The sequence below is a fragment of the Bos indicus genome, chromosome 25, assembly GCF_029378745.1.
Source record: "Bos indicus isolate NIAB-ARS_2022 breed Sahiwal x Tharparkar chromosome 25, NIAB-ARS_B.indTharparkar_mat_pri_1.0, whole genome shotgun sequence".
Taxonomy (NCBI): domain Eukaryota; kingdom Metazoa; phylum Chordata; class Mammalia; order Artiodactyla; family Bovidae; genus Bos; species Bos indicus.
The window spans coordinates 35,122,736-35,137,646 of record NC_091784.1 but is presented as its reverse complement, the minus strand read 5'-3'; the positions used below and the strand labels follow the sequence as shown (position 1 = coordinate 35,137,646).

The window sequence follows — 14,911 nt, the reverse complement described above, 5'->3', positions numbered from 1 at the left end:
ACTGTCTGAGCCATGAAGGATTCCCTCCTATAAGCCTGATGTATGATAAAAACAAATAGAGTGAATGCATAAATTCATATCGCAAGAATGATTATTTTAAATTTATGAGACTTTAATATTTTTTATTTTTGAGTTCATTTTATGCACTGAGCCACTGACATAATCATATCTTTAGTTTTTATTCCTTGGTCAAGAAGCCTATTTTACCAGTATATTTATATACATCATCAATAAATAGGCCTACAATTAGATTTTTGGTTTATTACATAATATTTCCTAACCCTGTTTCAGTTGGAAACAAACATCTTACATATTGGTGTTGTGTGTTTGCTGAAAGACTCAATGCAGTTTATTTTATTCACTTTTGTTAAAGATTAGGGTTAAAGATGAGGGTTAATTTTGTTTCTCCTTCTTTTTCTTTTCAGGAAATGTAGAAAAATTTTTATTTTAAATTCCTGGAGTCAGAAGTAACCATTGTGAATATTTTGGAGTTTTTTTTTAATTTATTTTTAATTGGAGTATGATTGCTTTACAAAGTTGTGTTAGTTTCTGCTGTACAACAATGTGAATCAGCTATAAGTATACATATATCCCCTCCCTCTTGAGCCTCCATCCTCCAACCTTCCTACCCCTCTAGGCCAACAGAGAGAAGCAAAATGAGCTCTCTATGCTATACACAGAGAGCTGTCTATTTCACACACGACAGTGTATATATGTCGATGCTATTCTCTCAGTTCATCCCCCCTTCTCCTTCCCACCCTGGGTCCGCAAGTCTGTTCTCCTCATCTGCATCTCTATTCCTGCCCTGCGAATCAGTTCATCAGAACCATTTTTCTAGATTCCATATATATGCATTCATATATGATATTTGTTTTCCCTTTCTTCTCTTGAGGGAATAAAAACCATTTTGGGGGAGGAATTGAGGAGTGGACATCTCTAACTAGGAAATACTTCTTACTCCATCCTACCTCTCTGTTAGCACCCCATCCACCGGCCCTGTTTGTGTGATCATTACCATGTGGTCCTTTATCTCCCCCCAGCCTTGGCCACAGACCTTTATTTTCACCTTGATGCTTGCCAATCGACACCTTCACCTCTATTAACTATTTACTTGCCTTTGAGATTACCTCATATTCACTTTTCAAGCGTGCCTCAGTGGTAAAGAATCTGCCTGCCAAGGCAGGAGACTTGGGCTCGATCCCTGAGTCAAGAAGATCCCCTGGAGGGGGATCCCCTGGAGGAGGAAATGGCAACCCACTCCAGTATTCTTGCCCGGGAGATCCCATGGAGAGAGGAGCCTGGCAGGCTTATAGTCCATGGGATCGCAAAGAGTCAGACAAGACTTAGTGACTCAACAACAGCAATTTTTTTCACAGCCCAGTAAAATAAAGGTGTTTGAAAAAAAAAAGAAAAGTTGAGTTCTGGGAAGTCCTCCTATCAAGAGATCAAAGGGCAAGGTGCTTCATAGCTGTCACCTGTCTCCCCGTTGCACTGCCCAGGGCCACTTCCCTTCCGGGACGGGGCTTAGGGTATGCGAGGAGATGACCGCCCCGTCAGAGCTCCCCCGGTCTATCAATGGGCTGGCCTCTCTCTCCGAGCACTCACCCCCACCCCATGCAATGAAGCCATATTCTCAGATGTCCTCGTGAACTTTGGACTTTTGAGTTTTCAAGCCAAGCCAAAGTGAAATGTACAGGAGGATCCCCTCCCTGCCCTCGAGGCCCCTCCTCCCCGCCTACTCTCCCAGACACGATAGGAAAGGGGAAACATTTCTAGATTTGGTGCTACAACTTGTCACTTAGCCACCTCCAGGTAAGTGGCTCCCAGGACCATCCCCTGTTCCCAGTCCTTTGGGACCGTGTGTGTGTTGGGTAACGGGTGGGGAGGGTACCAGGGATAGCAGTGATACCCCCAGCCTGCTCTCCCCTGATACTCTGCATGTCTTACCCCAGTGCCTATCCATCCTCCTGGCTCCTTCCCGCATCTCCCTCACTTTCCACCCCAGACACTCTGTCTTCAGCCACTTTCAGTTAGGAGGTCGGGGCAGGAATCCAGGAGAGAGCTGATGGAGCCTGGTGCCGTGGTTCTTCAACAGAAGATGGAGGACCAGTCCTGCTGCATCATGGCTCTGGGGCTTGAGTAGGTCATTTAACCGCTCTGAGCCTCAGTTTCCTCACCTGTGAAATGGGAATAATAAAGGATCAGGTAAGAGCTCAGAAAGGGGCTTCCCAGGTGGTGCTAGGGGTAAAGAATCTGCCTGCGAATGTGGGAAATGCAAGAGACATAGGTTTGATCCCTGAATCGGGAAGATGCCCCTGGAGAAGGGAATGGCAACCCACTCCAGTATTCTTGCCTGTAAAATCCTATGGATGGAGGAAGCTCAGGGGTGGCTCAGTGGTCAAGAATCTGGCTATCATGCAGGAGATGCAGGTTTGATCCCTGGGTGGGGAATATCTCCGGAGGAGGAGATGGCAACCTACTCCAGTGTTCTTGCCTGGGAAATCCCATGGACAGAGGAGCCTGGAGGCTACAATCCACGGTGTCGTAAAAAGTTGGACAGGACTGACCAACTGAGCTTGTGTGCACGCCTAAGGACACCAGTTATATCGGATTTTATCTCTTCTGAATGACCTCATTTTAACTTGATTTTCTCTGTGAAGACTCTGTCTCCAAATCAGGTCCCATTTTGATTCTGGGGGTTAGGACCCCAACACTCATTTTTTTGAGGGAGACAAAAATTCAACCCCACACTTTATTAATTGATTGATTCTTATTTTATTCAGTTCATCACTATCCACTATTACTGATCAACTGTCTCAGACTTGGCCAGTGTGAGCTCCGGCAAGCTAGCTCCTGTGTCCTTTGGACATATGATTCTTTGGGCAATTTCTTTCTTTCTGGCACCAAAAGGATATTCCAGTTTCTGCTTTCTTTGACCCAGCACTGGAATCGTTTATTTCTCCAAGGAGAAATATCTTTGCCAGGTATGCTCATCACTACTGGTGTACTACCGTTTCTGAAAGATGATATTTACATGGACACCTCTGCTTTCAATTCAGCACCCTTGGGTTCACGCACTCCTTCCCCTGTTGCATATTTTCTTTTTTGAAACAATGTATTTATTTATTTATTTATTGTTGGCTGTCCTTGGCCTGTCCTTGCTGCACTGGCTTTTCTCCAGTCACCGCAAGCGGGGGCTACTCTCCAGTTGCGGTGCGTGAGCTTCCCATTGCAGGGACTTCTCTTGTGGTGGAGCTCTAGAGTGTGTGCAGGCTCGGTAGCTGTGGCACACAGGCTCAGTTGCCCTGCGGCATGTGGGATCTTCCCGGATCAGGGATTGAACCCGTGTCTCCTGCATGGGCAGGCAGACTCTTAACCACTGGACCACCAGGGAAGTCCCCCCACCCTTTGCATATTTTCAACACTCTTCTCCAAGAAGGACAAACATGGCTTCCATGATCCTCATTTCCAGAGGCCTAGAATACAAAAACAACCCTCTTATTTTAAGCTATTGTGTGCATGTGTGTGTATGCTCACTTGATCGGTTGCATCGGACTCTTTGCGAACCCATGGACTACAGCCCATCAGGCTCCACTGTCCCTGGAGTGGGTCACCATTTCCTCCTCCGGGGGATCTTCCCAACCCAGGGATCAAACCTGCATCTTCTGAGTCTCCTGCATTGGCAGGTGTATTTACTACTGGCACCACCTGGGAAGCCCATTGTAAGCTGTTAAAAGTCACTTGTGTGTAGAGGGAATGAGTGTCTTTTATTGCCTTTTTATACAGTAGGCTTTGATATAAGAAGGGACAGAGGGAGTCAGGAAGTACTGGGGTCTTAGGAGGGTCGGGGGAGGAAAGAGAGAGAAGGAGGCCCTCAAAGCTTCATCTCTCTGAGGACTCGGCCACGGAACCCGCCTAAGGAAGCTTCCTTTTCTGCTTGTTTGCCAGGAAGTGTGCCCAGGGTCGGGGAGAGCCGGGGGAAAACCCACTGCTTCCTGCCCACCTGTGTGCCCTCTCAGATTTCACTCTCATTAATCAGACCCTTGGATGAAAGTCAGGCCATGTGAGGGAGATAGACGAGAGTTTTGAAACTGGGTGTGGCCTTTATGAAGCCTTCAAGGCCCCACCACTGGAACAAACATTTGGAAGGTGTCCTCAGCAGCTTCTTCTTTTTTGGTTGTGCTGCAGGACTTGTGAGATTAGTTTCCCCGCCAGGGATTGAAGCTGAGCCCGTGGCGGTGAGAGCACAGAGTCTTAACCAAACTAGATCTCCAGGGAATTCCCTCCTTTAAATTTTAATTTAGATAAAATCCACATCACGTAAGAATTCACCATTTTAACCTCTTTAAAACATACGTGTGAGTGGTATACTCACAGTTTGTACAACCGTCACTACTATAAAATTCTAGAACATTTTTATCACCTCCAAAAGAAACTCTGTATCTCCTTACTTTCTCTTCCTACCAGGCCCCCAGCAGCCAGTAATCTGCTGTAAATCCTTATGGATTTGTCTGTTCTGAACATTTCCTACCAATGGAATCATAGTGTCTGGACTGTTGTGCCCGTCATTTAACTTAATGAATATATCGGTACTTCGCTCCTTCTCACGGCTGAATAAAATCCCGCTGTACATTGCACTGGAGCCTTGTCCATTTATCACTGGAGGGACATCAGGCTGTTCCCACTTTCCAGCTACTACGAATACTGTTGCTATGAAGGTTCAGGTGCAAGTTTCCATGTGAATGTCTGTTTTCCGTTTTCTAGGGTTAGGGTGAGGGTATGAAGTTATTGGATCATATTGTAACTCTACATTTAACTTTTTGAGGAACTGCCAAATTTTTCCATAGTAATTATACCATCTTACATTCCCCATGAGTAATGTGTGAGGGTTCCCATTTCCTTGGCAACGCTTTTTATTTTCTGTTGTTTTTTTTTCATAGCCATCCTTGTGGGTGCGAAGTGATATCTCATTGTGATAGCTCATTGCTTTTCCCTATTGACTAATGATGCTGAGCATCTTTTCATGTGCTTATGGAACATTTGTCTCTCTTCTTTGGAGAAATGCCTAGTTAAATTCTTTGCTTATTTTAAAATTATATTTTTTTGTCTTTGAATTGTGGACTTTGTATATTCTGGATCCTAGAATTATCAGATAATTTCCAAATATTTTCTCCCATTATGTGGGTTGGCTACTCACTTTCTTGAGAGTGTGCTTTGATTCACAAAGGTTTTTAATTTTAAAGAAGTCCAACTTATTTATTTTTTTCTTTGCTTGCTTGTGCTTTTAGTGTCATATCAAAGAAACTGTTACTTAATCCAAGGTCACAAAGATTTATACCTATGTTTTCTTCTAAGGGCTTCCCCCGTGGCTCAGATGGTAAAGAATCCGCCTGCAATGTGGGCCACCTGGGTTCCATCCCTGGGTTGGGAAGATCCCCTGGAGGAGGGAATGGCAACCCACTCCAGTATTCCCGCCTGGAGAATCCCCATGGACAGAGGAGCCTGGCTGAGAGTTTTATAGTTTTAGCTCTTTCATTTAGATTTTCGCTCTATGTTGAGTTAATTCTTCTATGTGGTATGAAGAGGGGCGTCACTTTATTTATCTGCTTATGGATATCCAGTTGTTCCAACACAACTGTTGAGAGACTGTTCTTTCCCATCAAATGAACTTTGCACCCTTGTCAAAAATCAATTGACTGTAAATGTAAGGGTTTCTTTCTGGACTCTCAACTCTGTTCCTGTAATCTACATATCTGTCCTCATGCCGGTATCAATCTATCTTGATTACCTTAGGGTGCAATAAGTTTTGAAATCTGGAAGTGTTAGTCCTCCAACTTTGCTTCCTTTTTCAGGATTGTTTTGGCTGTTCTGAGTTCCTTGCACTTCCACGTGAATTTTAGGATCAGCTTGTCCATTTGCCTTCTATTTCTTAACCTTTTTTCTTCCTCACATTCCCTCTATATTTCTAACACCCTACATTGTGGTTGAGGTTTCAGCTGCAAATAAGATTCAGTCAGGGACCGTGTGACCAGGAACAAGTTACTTCACCTCCGTGCAACAAAATTAATAATATCTACTCCATAGGGTCATTATTGTAAAGATTAGATTAAATGACATGATATACGAAAGGTCACTGGAAGAGACTAAGATTGCTTAGTCAGTTCACCAGCTTGTAAACAAGTTGTAATAAAAACAACAAAACAAGATGACCACCTTTTGTTTGCTGAAATGTTCTAATAGGTATACACTTTAGTGAACTACATCTTTGGTAAATAAGCCAATATTTTTGTAAAATTTTTAATGCTTCCAAGTCAATGAAGAGTTTATAAAAGTCTCCTTACAAAAGGCATTTAATATGTCATTGCCTGGTAGATTATAAGATACAATTATCACTGTTTTGTACTTGATATATTATCTCCCAAAGAAAGAATGGTCTTTCCATGAAGAAATGGACTTTCTGAGTTGTGTTCGCTCCTGGATCCCTTGTCCCTAGAACTTACCTGCCACTTAGTATAATAAATATTTGTCGGGAAATAAAGGAAACACATAACCATCTTCTCGTGGGAACTTGATCTATCCAGACGGGGAGCCAAATACTTGACATGAGTTATCTTACTGAATCCTCATAATAACCTACAAGACAGATATTGTCACTATGTCCCATTTTACAGACGGGGTGTGGATGCTAAGGTTTGGAGGAGTTAAGTAACACTGGCCACCCAGCTGAGTTAAGATTTCAACTCTGGCAGGTGACTCTCCAATCTAGAAAGGTGGTCCTCTGAGCCATGGCTCCTGGTCAGTCTTCTCAGGGTTTAGGGAGGGGCTTTATTTTTTTTTTAACTGATGCAAAATGTTTATTCCAAGTTGGGAGGGTCTTTAAAAGATGGGTTCTGGACTGGCTTCCATGATGTGGGTCTTAGGAAACCCACAGGTGCTTCTTACCCACAATCCAGGACGCGCCAGGGGTCACACCCAGATTCCGTATCGCCCTCTCCTCTAGGCACCTCAGGTCAGTCTAATGTGTGGAGCAGAGCCAATTAAGCTCTCTCGACCCCTGATCGTCCCTCCCCTGGGAAGCTACGTGATCTCCAATCCCTGCCCCCGGTCCCTTCCTATCACACCTGCTGGTGTATCCAACCATGACTCGAGACCACAGATCTGACCTCACTGACCCTGACCTCAAAACTGAGTGGCCCCCCGCCAACAGGATCACGGCTGAGCTTGCCTGGCGAGAGGCACCGCCTGAACCTTGAACTCAGGTAGAACTCAGTTCAAATGCCAGCTCTCCCCTTTCCTAACCTTGGAGTTTCAGTCTCCTTGCTATAAAGTGGGGAAAATTAACGCAGACAAGAGCTTCAAAGTACTTAGCACCTTCATCGGCAGGTGGGGCTCTGCTCCGTTGGTCACCTTTCCTACCCCATGCACCCCAGCCGAACATCATAACCCCTGTCTGTGGTCTGCTTTTGTACCACTTAGGGTCATCAAGGCCCATTCTTTCTTGCTGGGACTCGTCTTTGTGTATGGAGTTGTTTCTAGTCCAAGCTAACAGCTCACCTCTTCTGATCGGTTCTTATGAGGATGTGCCTTGGAGCGCCCTCGTCCATTTGGCCGCTGTGCGTTGGCCCAGCTTCCCTTTGAATTCTGTGCTTCATCGTCGCTCATGGTGTGACCCACCCAGGAGAGGCAACCAGGACAGCACCCTGGCTACTGTTCATGAGGGCAGGACCACTGCCACCTGCTCCCTGCCAGGAACAGCTCTGATCCCCCCAACTGCTCAATTCCTCCCCAGGGCCAGCTCCTCTGAAGAAAACATCGGAAGGGAAAGGCCCTCAGCAAGGATCTTGGCCAGGCTTCTCAGACTGCAGATATTCTTAGATTTCAGATATGCTGTCTCTGTTTCTGTCGTATTTACATACCATTTGTTCTGTGATTTGCTTTATTTCGTTTTTTTAGTCAAAAAAGGCTTCCCTAGTGGCTCAGTTGGTAAAGAATCTGCTCGCAATGAAGGAGAAGTGGCTCAGTTGGTTAAGAATCTGCTTGCAATGCAGGAGGCCCGATTTCATTGAAACATGTATAATATCATGTATGAAACGAGTCGCCAGTCCAGGTTCGATGCACGATACTGGATGCTTGGGGCTGGTGCACTGGGACGACCCAGAGGGAGGGTAGGGGAGGGAGGAGGGAGGAGGGTTCAGGATGGGGAACGCGGGTATACCTGTGGCGGATTCATTTCGATATTTGGCAAAACTAATACAATATTGTAAAGTTTAAAAAAAAAAAAAAAAAGAATCTGCTTGCAATGCAGGAGGCCCGATTTCAATCCCTGGGTCAGGAAGATCCCCTGGAGAAGGGAATGGCAACCCACTCCAGTATTCTTGCCTGGAGAATGTCATGGACAGAGGAGCTGGGCTGGCTACAGTCCATGGGATCTCAAAGAATCAGACACAACTTTGAGACTAACTTTCAGCCCTCATTTTTTTTAGTCAACTCATATTTTCTCTATCACTGTCATAGATATAAAACCCCTCATCATAGACCCTAACATTTAAATTAAAATGAAAAGCGCCCATTCTTGTATCCCCGTGGTGGTGTGACTGCAACACCGGGGGAAATGCAGATCTGGCCAACACCCCAACTTCTCAGATGGACAAAGCACAGCAGGGGAAGGGGCAGGGTCTGAGCTGGAGTGGAGGGGCTCTGGGTGCTTCATGGAGCAACCCCCTTTCTTTCTGGCCACCTTGCACCATGTGGGATCCTAGTTCATGGACCAGGGTTTGAACCTGGGCCCCCAGAAATGGGAGCTCGTAGTCGTAACGAATGGACTCCTTCCCCAAGTCTTTGCATCCACTGTCTTGCCCTCCTGCCTTCCTTCTCTTTCTCTAGCTATCTCTTTCTATTCTGCTTTCTTGAAACCTTCAACTTATCCCTCTCTTACTTTGAGTAATTGCTCTGGCTGTTGGATTCCCCGTTTCAAGCGGGAACATGCAGGTCCCCGTGATGGGAGTCGGGGTAAGTGGCTCTGTGGTGGTGTCTAGTCATCTTTTGTAGATTGCATTTTTCCCCTTTGTAAAACAGGTTGGTAATCCCTGCCTTACCTGCTTCCCCAGACAGAGTAGTGAGACTGGGTATCGTGTTTCGTTTTGTCTTGAACCAGCCTTTCTTTTATTATTTTAAAACTAATTTTTATTGGAGTGTAGTTGTTTTACCATGTTGTGTTTGAGTGGGTTTTTGTGTGTTTTTTTTGAAGTGTCTTGGGGAAGTCTGTAATTGGTGTTAACTAATTGGGGTGAGGCACCCCACCCCAAACCCTCCCACTAGATGACCTTCTGCCGTCCCACTCCGGTTGCAACATGTGGTCAATGCACGAAGGCTTCCCACCCTGCTCAGTCCAGTCCCCACTCTTCTCTGGCGTGCTACTTCCCTTCCCAGTGCCCCCTGAGTCATGAAACCCAGACAGACAACAGGGTGTCCCCTCTGAATCACTGAGGAGCAAGGATTAGAAGGGGTGCCCTAAAATGGACTTGTGAAAAGCTCTTGCACATGTAAAGGGCTCTCATTGAATGCTCCCATCTTCTGTCCAGTGAGAGTTGCCACTGCTGGCTGGGGAGGAGCTGAGTGGGGTGCTCAGCAATTTTCACTCTATGAACAAGGCACTGCTGATCAAGGCCTCCCCGACTTCATCCCTGTCCCCATCAGAAGACCTGCCACGTGGCTCCCCTGTGTACCCACTGACCCCAGTCGGGCTGGGCAGAGATCCCATGGGAGTCCCTGATCCAGAGGAGAGTGACCCAGAGTTGGTCCATCATATATTCATTCTACAAATACTGGCCATGGAAGAGGTGACCTGCACGGGACTTGGTGGAAATGGGACATTGATCTCAAGGTGTTCATGGTCAACTGGGAGGCATAGACACACAGCTGGTCACCATCAGCCAGGTGATGTGGGCCACTGTCGTGCCCCACAGGTGTGCTCTTGCAAGACCAGAGTGGAGAGGCTGGAGAAAGCCAGCTGTTCCTGTGAGAAATGGAATGGAGAGGACGGAGTAGATTTGGGAAAGGAAGCAGCAGTCTCTAAACATGGGGTCCCAGGCTGGGAGCCAGGAATGGGGGACGGAGTTGGGTGGGTATCATGTTCCATTCAGTGTGACAACTGAGCTGAGTATTACGGGTTACAAAGCTCTAGGACAGTCCCCACTGCCTTTCATCCTCCAAACCTCAGCACAGCCAACCTCACACCCTCCACAAGGGCATCCCCTACTTTCCTCCTCGCAGTACTGGCCAGTCCTTCCAATGTCCCCTTGTCTCAGGTTTGGGTCCCTAAAGGAGACCCTGAGATGAGGATTCATGGGCCAGTGGTTTATCCAACAGTGCTTCCAGGCGAAACCAGCAGGGGAGAAGGGAAGCAGACACCGAAGGGAAGGGGTCACTCAAGCCTTGTCTCACAAAGAGAAACTGACTCAGCCCTGACAGGAACACTGGAAACAGTGTAGATCACACTGGACCTGGAGTCTGTACCCCTCCAGCCAGCACTGGTCAAGGGCTTCCCTGAGGATGTAAGTTTCCAGACACTTCCCACTTTCCTAGAGCCTGTAGGCTAGGCAGCTCTGGCAGCTTGGGGGCTAGAAAGGCAAGGTCACCAAGAGGCGGTGTGCATGAGCATGGGCAAGGGGTCTGAGGGGCTGGAGACGGATGATACTTGACTCTACGCCCACTCCGCCAGCACCTGCAATAGCTGATTCTATGCACTTGATCTTATATGTGCCTCCCCACTTAGAAGCCTGGCACAGGGTACATGCCTAATAAGAGCTGCTAAATGAGTGAATGGATGATAGTGTTACCCATTTTCAGATGAAGAAACTGAGACTCAGAGAGGTGAATGACTGACCCAGAGTCCCACAGGCAATGGCCAGCATAGCCAGGCTCCATATCAGCCTTCTGACTGTGCATCCAATGTGTTTGCTCTTCACCCTGGCGGGGGAATGCCCTCCTCCTCCAGCTCTTTCTTAGCATGCTCAGGATAACCCCTGACTCAGCAGGCAACAACTTCCCCTTTGCAGATCTGAGGCTTCTAGGACTTTGAATGGGGGGGGAGGCTTCCCAAAGAGAGGCCGCTATATAAACCGATGTTTCCTCCTAGCTGCCTGAAAAGGGCCAGAGGGTAGGTCAAGTGCTCTCATCCCAGCCGTTCTCTTCTTGCCTGCCAGCACTGAGCCCTGAGCTGCCCTCTCTGCTCTCCAGAACATGGCAGGGCCCGTGACCATGGCAACCAGCCTCCTCCTCTTGGCCCTGTGCATTGCCCCTGCAGGTAAGACCTCTGACCCAATCCTGGGTCTCCTGTTCGGGATAGCCATCCCAAGGGCATGACTGGGATGGCATAGCAGAGCATGGAGGACCGAGCAGCCTCGGTCTGCAGGGGAATGGTGAGAAGGGGGGCAGCCCAGTGGCTGGACCGGAGGTGTTTAACGCAGGGTGCGTGTATGCTAAGTCGCTTCTGTCATGTCCAACTCTTTGTGACCCTATGGACTTTAGCCTGCCAGCCCCCTATGACCATGGGATTCTCCAGGCAAGAATACTGGAGTGGGGTTGCCGTGCCTTCCTCCAGGTGATCTTCCCAACCCAGAGATCCAACCTGTGTCTCTTGCGGCTCCTACGTTGCAGGCGGATTCTTTATCCCTGAGCCACCAGGGAAGTCCTTAGGGTATGGGCCCTTATTGAAGCTCAGAGTCTAGGGCAGGCTAGTGGAGACCATGGCTCTTTTCTCTCCTGTCTTCTAGACTCCGTGACACTCCCCTCTTCCTGCTGCATTACCTTCATTTCCAAGAAAATTCCTGAGAGCCGAGTGATAAGCTACCAGCTTACCAACAGGAGCATCTGCCCCCAGGCAGGAGTGATGTGAGTAACTATTACTCAGGAGGAGGAGTAACTATTACTCCAGGCCCACTGAGGGCCCTGCTCTGTGATCCCGGACAGGTCACCCCACCCCCCTGAACCTCAGCTTCCTCACCGTGAGATTAGCAAGAGGATTCAGAGTTGACCATCATAAATATACGAGGCAACCTCTGGGGCCTATTTTTGTTGTTGCTGTGTAGTTGCTTACTTCTTCCGACTCTTTGCCATACCACGGACTGTAGCCCACCAGGCTAGTGTCCATGGGATTTTCCTGGCCAGATTACTGGAGTGGATTGCCATTTCCTTCTCCAGGGGATCTTTCCCGACCCAGGGATCGAACCTGCGTCTCCTGCATTGGCAGGCAGACTCTTCACCAGTGAGCCACCAGGGAGATCCATTGGGGCATATAACATTCCCCTAACTAACCCGCTCAGCCATTACATCAGCTGCAGTTGATTATCCCCATTTGACGGGGGGCAATCGAGGCTAAAAGGTGACCTACTCAAAGTCACTTAGGACTTGAAATAAACTTCAGAGTTTCGAGACAGCAAGTGGGAGCTCACTTCGTAAACAGCAACAGAAATGTGATCTTTTCTTAACCCAGAAGGTAGTATTTATTATGCATAACCATTTCCTTGTAGTGAATTGTTTAAAGCTGCTAACACTTGTTCAAATTGTTTTGCATGCTCAGTCACCTCAGTCATGTCCAGCTCTTTGCAATCCTATGAACTGTATAGTCTGCCAAGCTACTCTGTCCATGGGATTCTCCAGGCATAAATACTGGAGCGAGTTGCCATGCCCTTCTCCAGGGAATCTTCCCAACCCAGGGATCAAACCCATGTCTCTTATGTCTCCTGCATTGGCAGGCAGGTTCTTTACCCACCAGTGCCACTTGGGAAGCCCCCAAAGCAAGCGTTTATGCAATGGTTTACAGAATTCAGAGAATTGCTTTTATCAGTCTGGAAGTTAATTAAAACTTTGAATCTTTATTTTGTCTGCATCTTTGAGGGGCATTAAAGAAAACCATTGTATTATTATTGGTAATTTTCTCCATTGGCACCAGACCCAGCTCCACAGCCTGGCATCCCTGGCTTGGAAGAGGGCATTCCACTGCCTCCTCCCAGCTCTGGCATCCTTATCAACCGCCTTTCCTTGCACAGCGTGTGAACTGGAGGCCTTTTTGTCTTGGGGGTTTTCAATGCAACTTCTCTCATTCCCTGTGAGTAGACACTGTGTCTCTCCCTTCAGACCCAGCGTTCTCTGCAGGCAGGGCTGGGCTTCCCCACCTGACAAGGAGGTTACCGAACATGAACATGAAGTTTTTGAAACAAAGGGATGCAGACGCACAGAGAGAAGACATTGTGTTCAGAGCCTGCCAGGAGGCTGGGGCAGCGCATGTTCTCTGGGCTTCCGCGTGCCCTCCTCAGGAAGGGAAGGGATTCCCCGGCCCCGCCCGGCTTCATGGGTGCCCTGTCTTCTCCCCACAGCTTCACCACCCGGAAGGGCCAGAAGTTCTGTGGCAATCCCAAGTTGCCGTGGGTCCAGAAGTATGTAAAGAACTTGGATGCCAAGCAGAAGAAAGCCTCCGCTAGGACCAGGGTGATGAGCACTACAGCCCCCTTCTGGAGACACCTGGCCAACAGCACCTTCATCTAAGCCCGGCCCTGGCCCCCAGTCCTGAGCTTGGGCCTGGGTCCCGCCTCCTGGCAGGCTGCTCTGGGCCTGGTGAGCCAGCGGTGGTAGGCAAAGGACTGCTGTTGCCGTTTCTTTGCATCATTCTCAGGGGATGTGTCTAGTTTATTTAAAAAACCCAAGGCTCCAAGGATCCCAGCCTCTTGCTTTTCCTGAGCTGGGGAGAGAAGGTCCCAGAAGCAGGGCCGTGGCACTCCTTTGTCCTTCCTCTGAGCTGGAGCCGGCCCTTCTCCAACTCACAGGTTACATAAGAGTCCCAGTGGACGAGGCCTGACCTACAGACAGATTCTGTTTGTGCCTTAGCCTGCAGGTAGCTTCGATGGGCCTTCTGGTCTTGTAGTGAGGCCTCCAGGCTGTCTGCCTGTCTGTCTGTCTGGGGATGGGTGACCTCTCAACACCTGTAGCTCTCCATCATGATGGGGATGCTCCTGGGTTGTCCTACTCACAGGTGAATAAAAACCCAACAAAAATAGAGGGCTCTTGGTCACAGACACTGCCAGATCCTGGCCCTCCTTGCACACCTCTGTGGGACATGATTAATAACGTTTTCAGGAACTCGTTGGTTTTTGTAATGAATGCACCTGGAGGACTTGGGTGAGGGGCCAGCCTGGGGAGCTGCATTCTTCTGTGAAGATACGGGATTGAGGAGATGTTTTGCTTCATGGTATGTTTTGGCTTCCCTGCTGCTTTGGGGATAAAGACCCACTCTGCCTTTGAGGCTGGCCTTTCCCCTACGTTTTGCTGAGGGGTAGATGAGGTGGGAGTTGAGGGCGAAGAGGATCCCAGTTTTTTCCCAGCATCATGTCATTTGTCTGTCAAGTGTAAAGGGACACACTGGATGTTCTGAAATGACAATCCAAGTAAAATAGAATCTTTCCTTCGAGGTTGGTCCTGTCTTTCCTGTTCTCATCTCCCTCGGGCGGGAGGTTTGGGGTGTGAACAGTTGAGTGTGTGCCCAAGAGATCACCCTGAATGAGTTGTCCATTCAAGGCTGGGAGGGAATGAAGGCAGCCTGAGCCCAGGGCATCCCAGGAGTGGTCTCGGCCTGCCCTTGGGAATCCTGTTATGAACTTCGAGAAACATACATGCGTGACTGGATTCAGTTAAATTTATAAACAATTTCCACAGAACACATTGTTGCACAACCAGCTGTTTAGGCTTCATAAGACTATTAAATTATAAAAGATGGTCTCTGGATTCAAAGGATCAGGGAGAAAAATAATACATCAGCACTTACAAGTCAAAAGCAGTATGGCTTTCATACCAATCCTGATTGATAAACTGCAGGAGCTTGAAATATGTCACTTAACTTCTCTGAGCCTGTTTCCCT

General features: G+C 47.9%; 1 protein-coding gene across 4 annotated transcripts; it reads left to right on the top strand.

The window, feature by feature from the left end:
- Positions 1-1,496: 1,496 nt before the first annotated feature.
- CCL24 (C-C motif chemokine ligand 24) lies at positions 1,497-14,462 on the top strand. 4 transcript variants are annotated; one of them, XM_070780063.1, is made up of 4 exons: positions 1,497-1,812; positions 11,239-11,305; positions 11,775-11,892; positions 13,377-14,462. In XM_070780063.1, the coding sequence occupies exons 2-4, from the start codon at positions 11,242-11,244 to the stop codon at positions 13,543-13,545; spliced, it is 351 nt and encodes a 116-aa protein (XP_070636164.1). In that variant the 5' UTR covers positions 1,497-1,812; positions 11,239-11,241; the 3' UTR covers positions 13,546-14,462. The 4 variants fall into 4 exon arrangements, with proteins under 4 accessions (XP_070636164.1, XP_070636163.1, XP_019843881.1 ...); XM_070780062.1 differs by having other exon boundaries at positions 1,498-1,812; positions 11,205-11,305; XM_019988322.2 differs by having other exon boundaries at positions 1,499-1,812; positions 11,138-11,305.
- Positions 14,463-14,911: the final 449 nt, after the last annotated feature.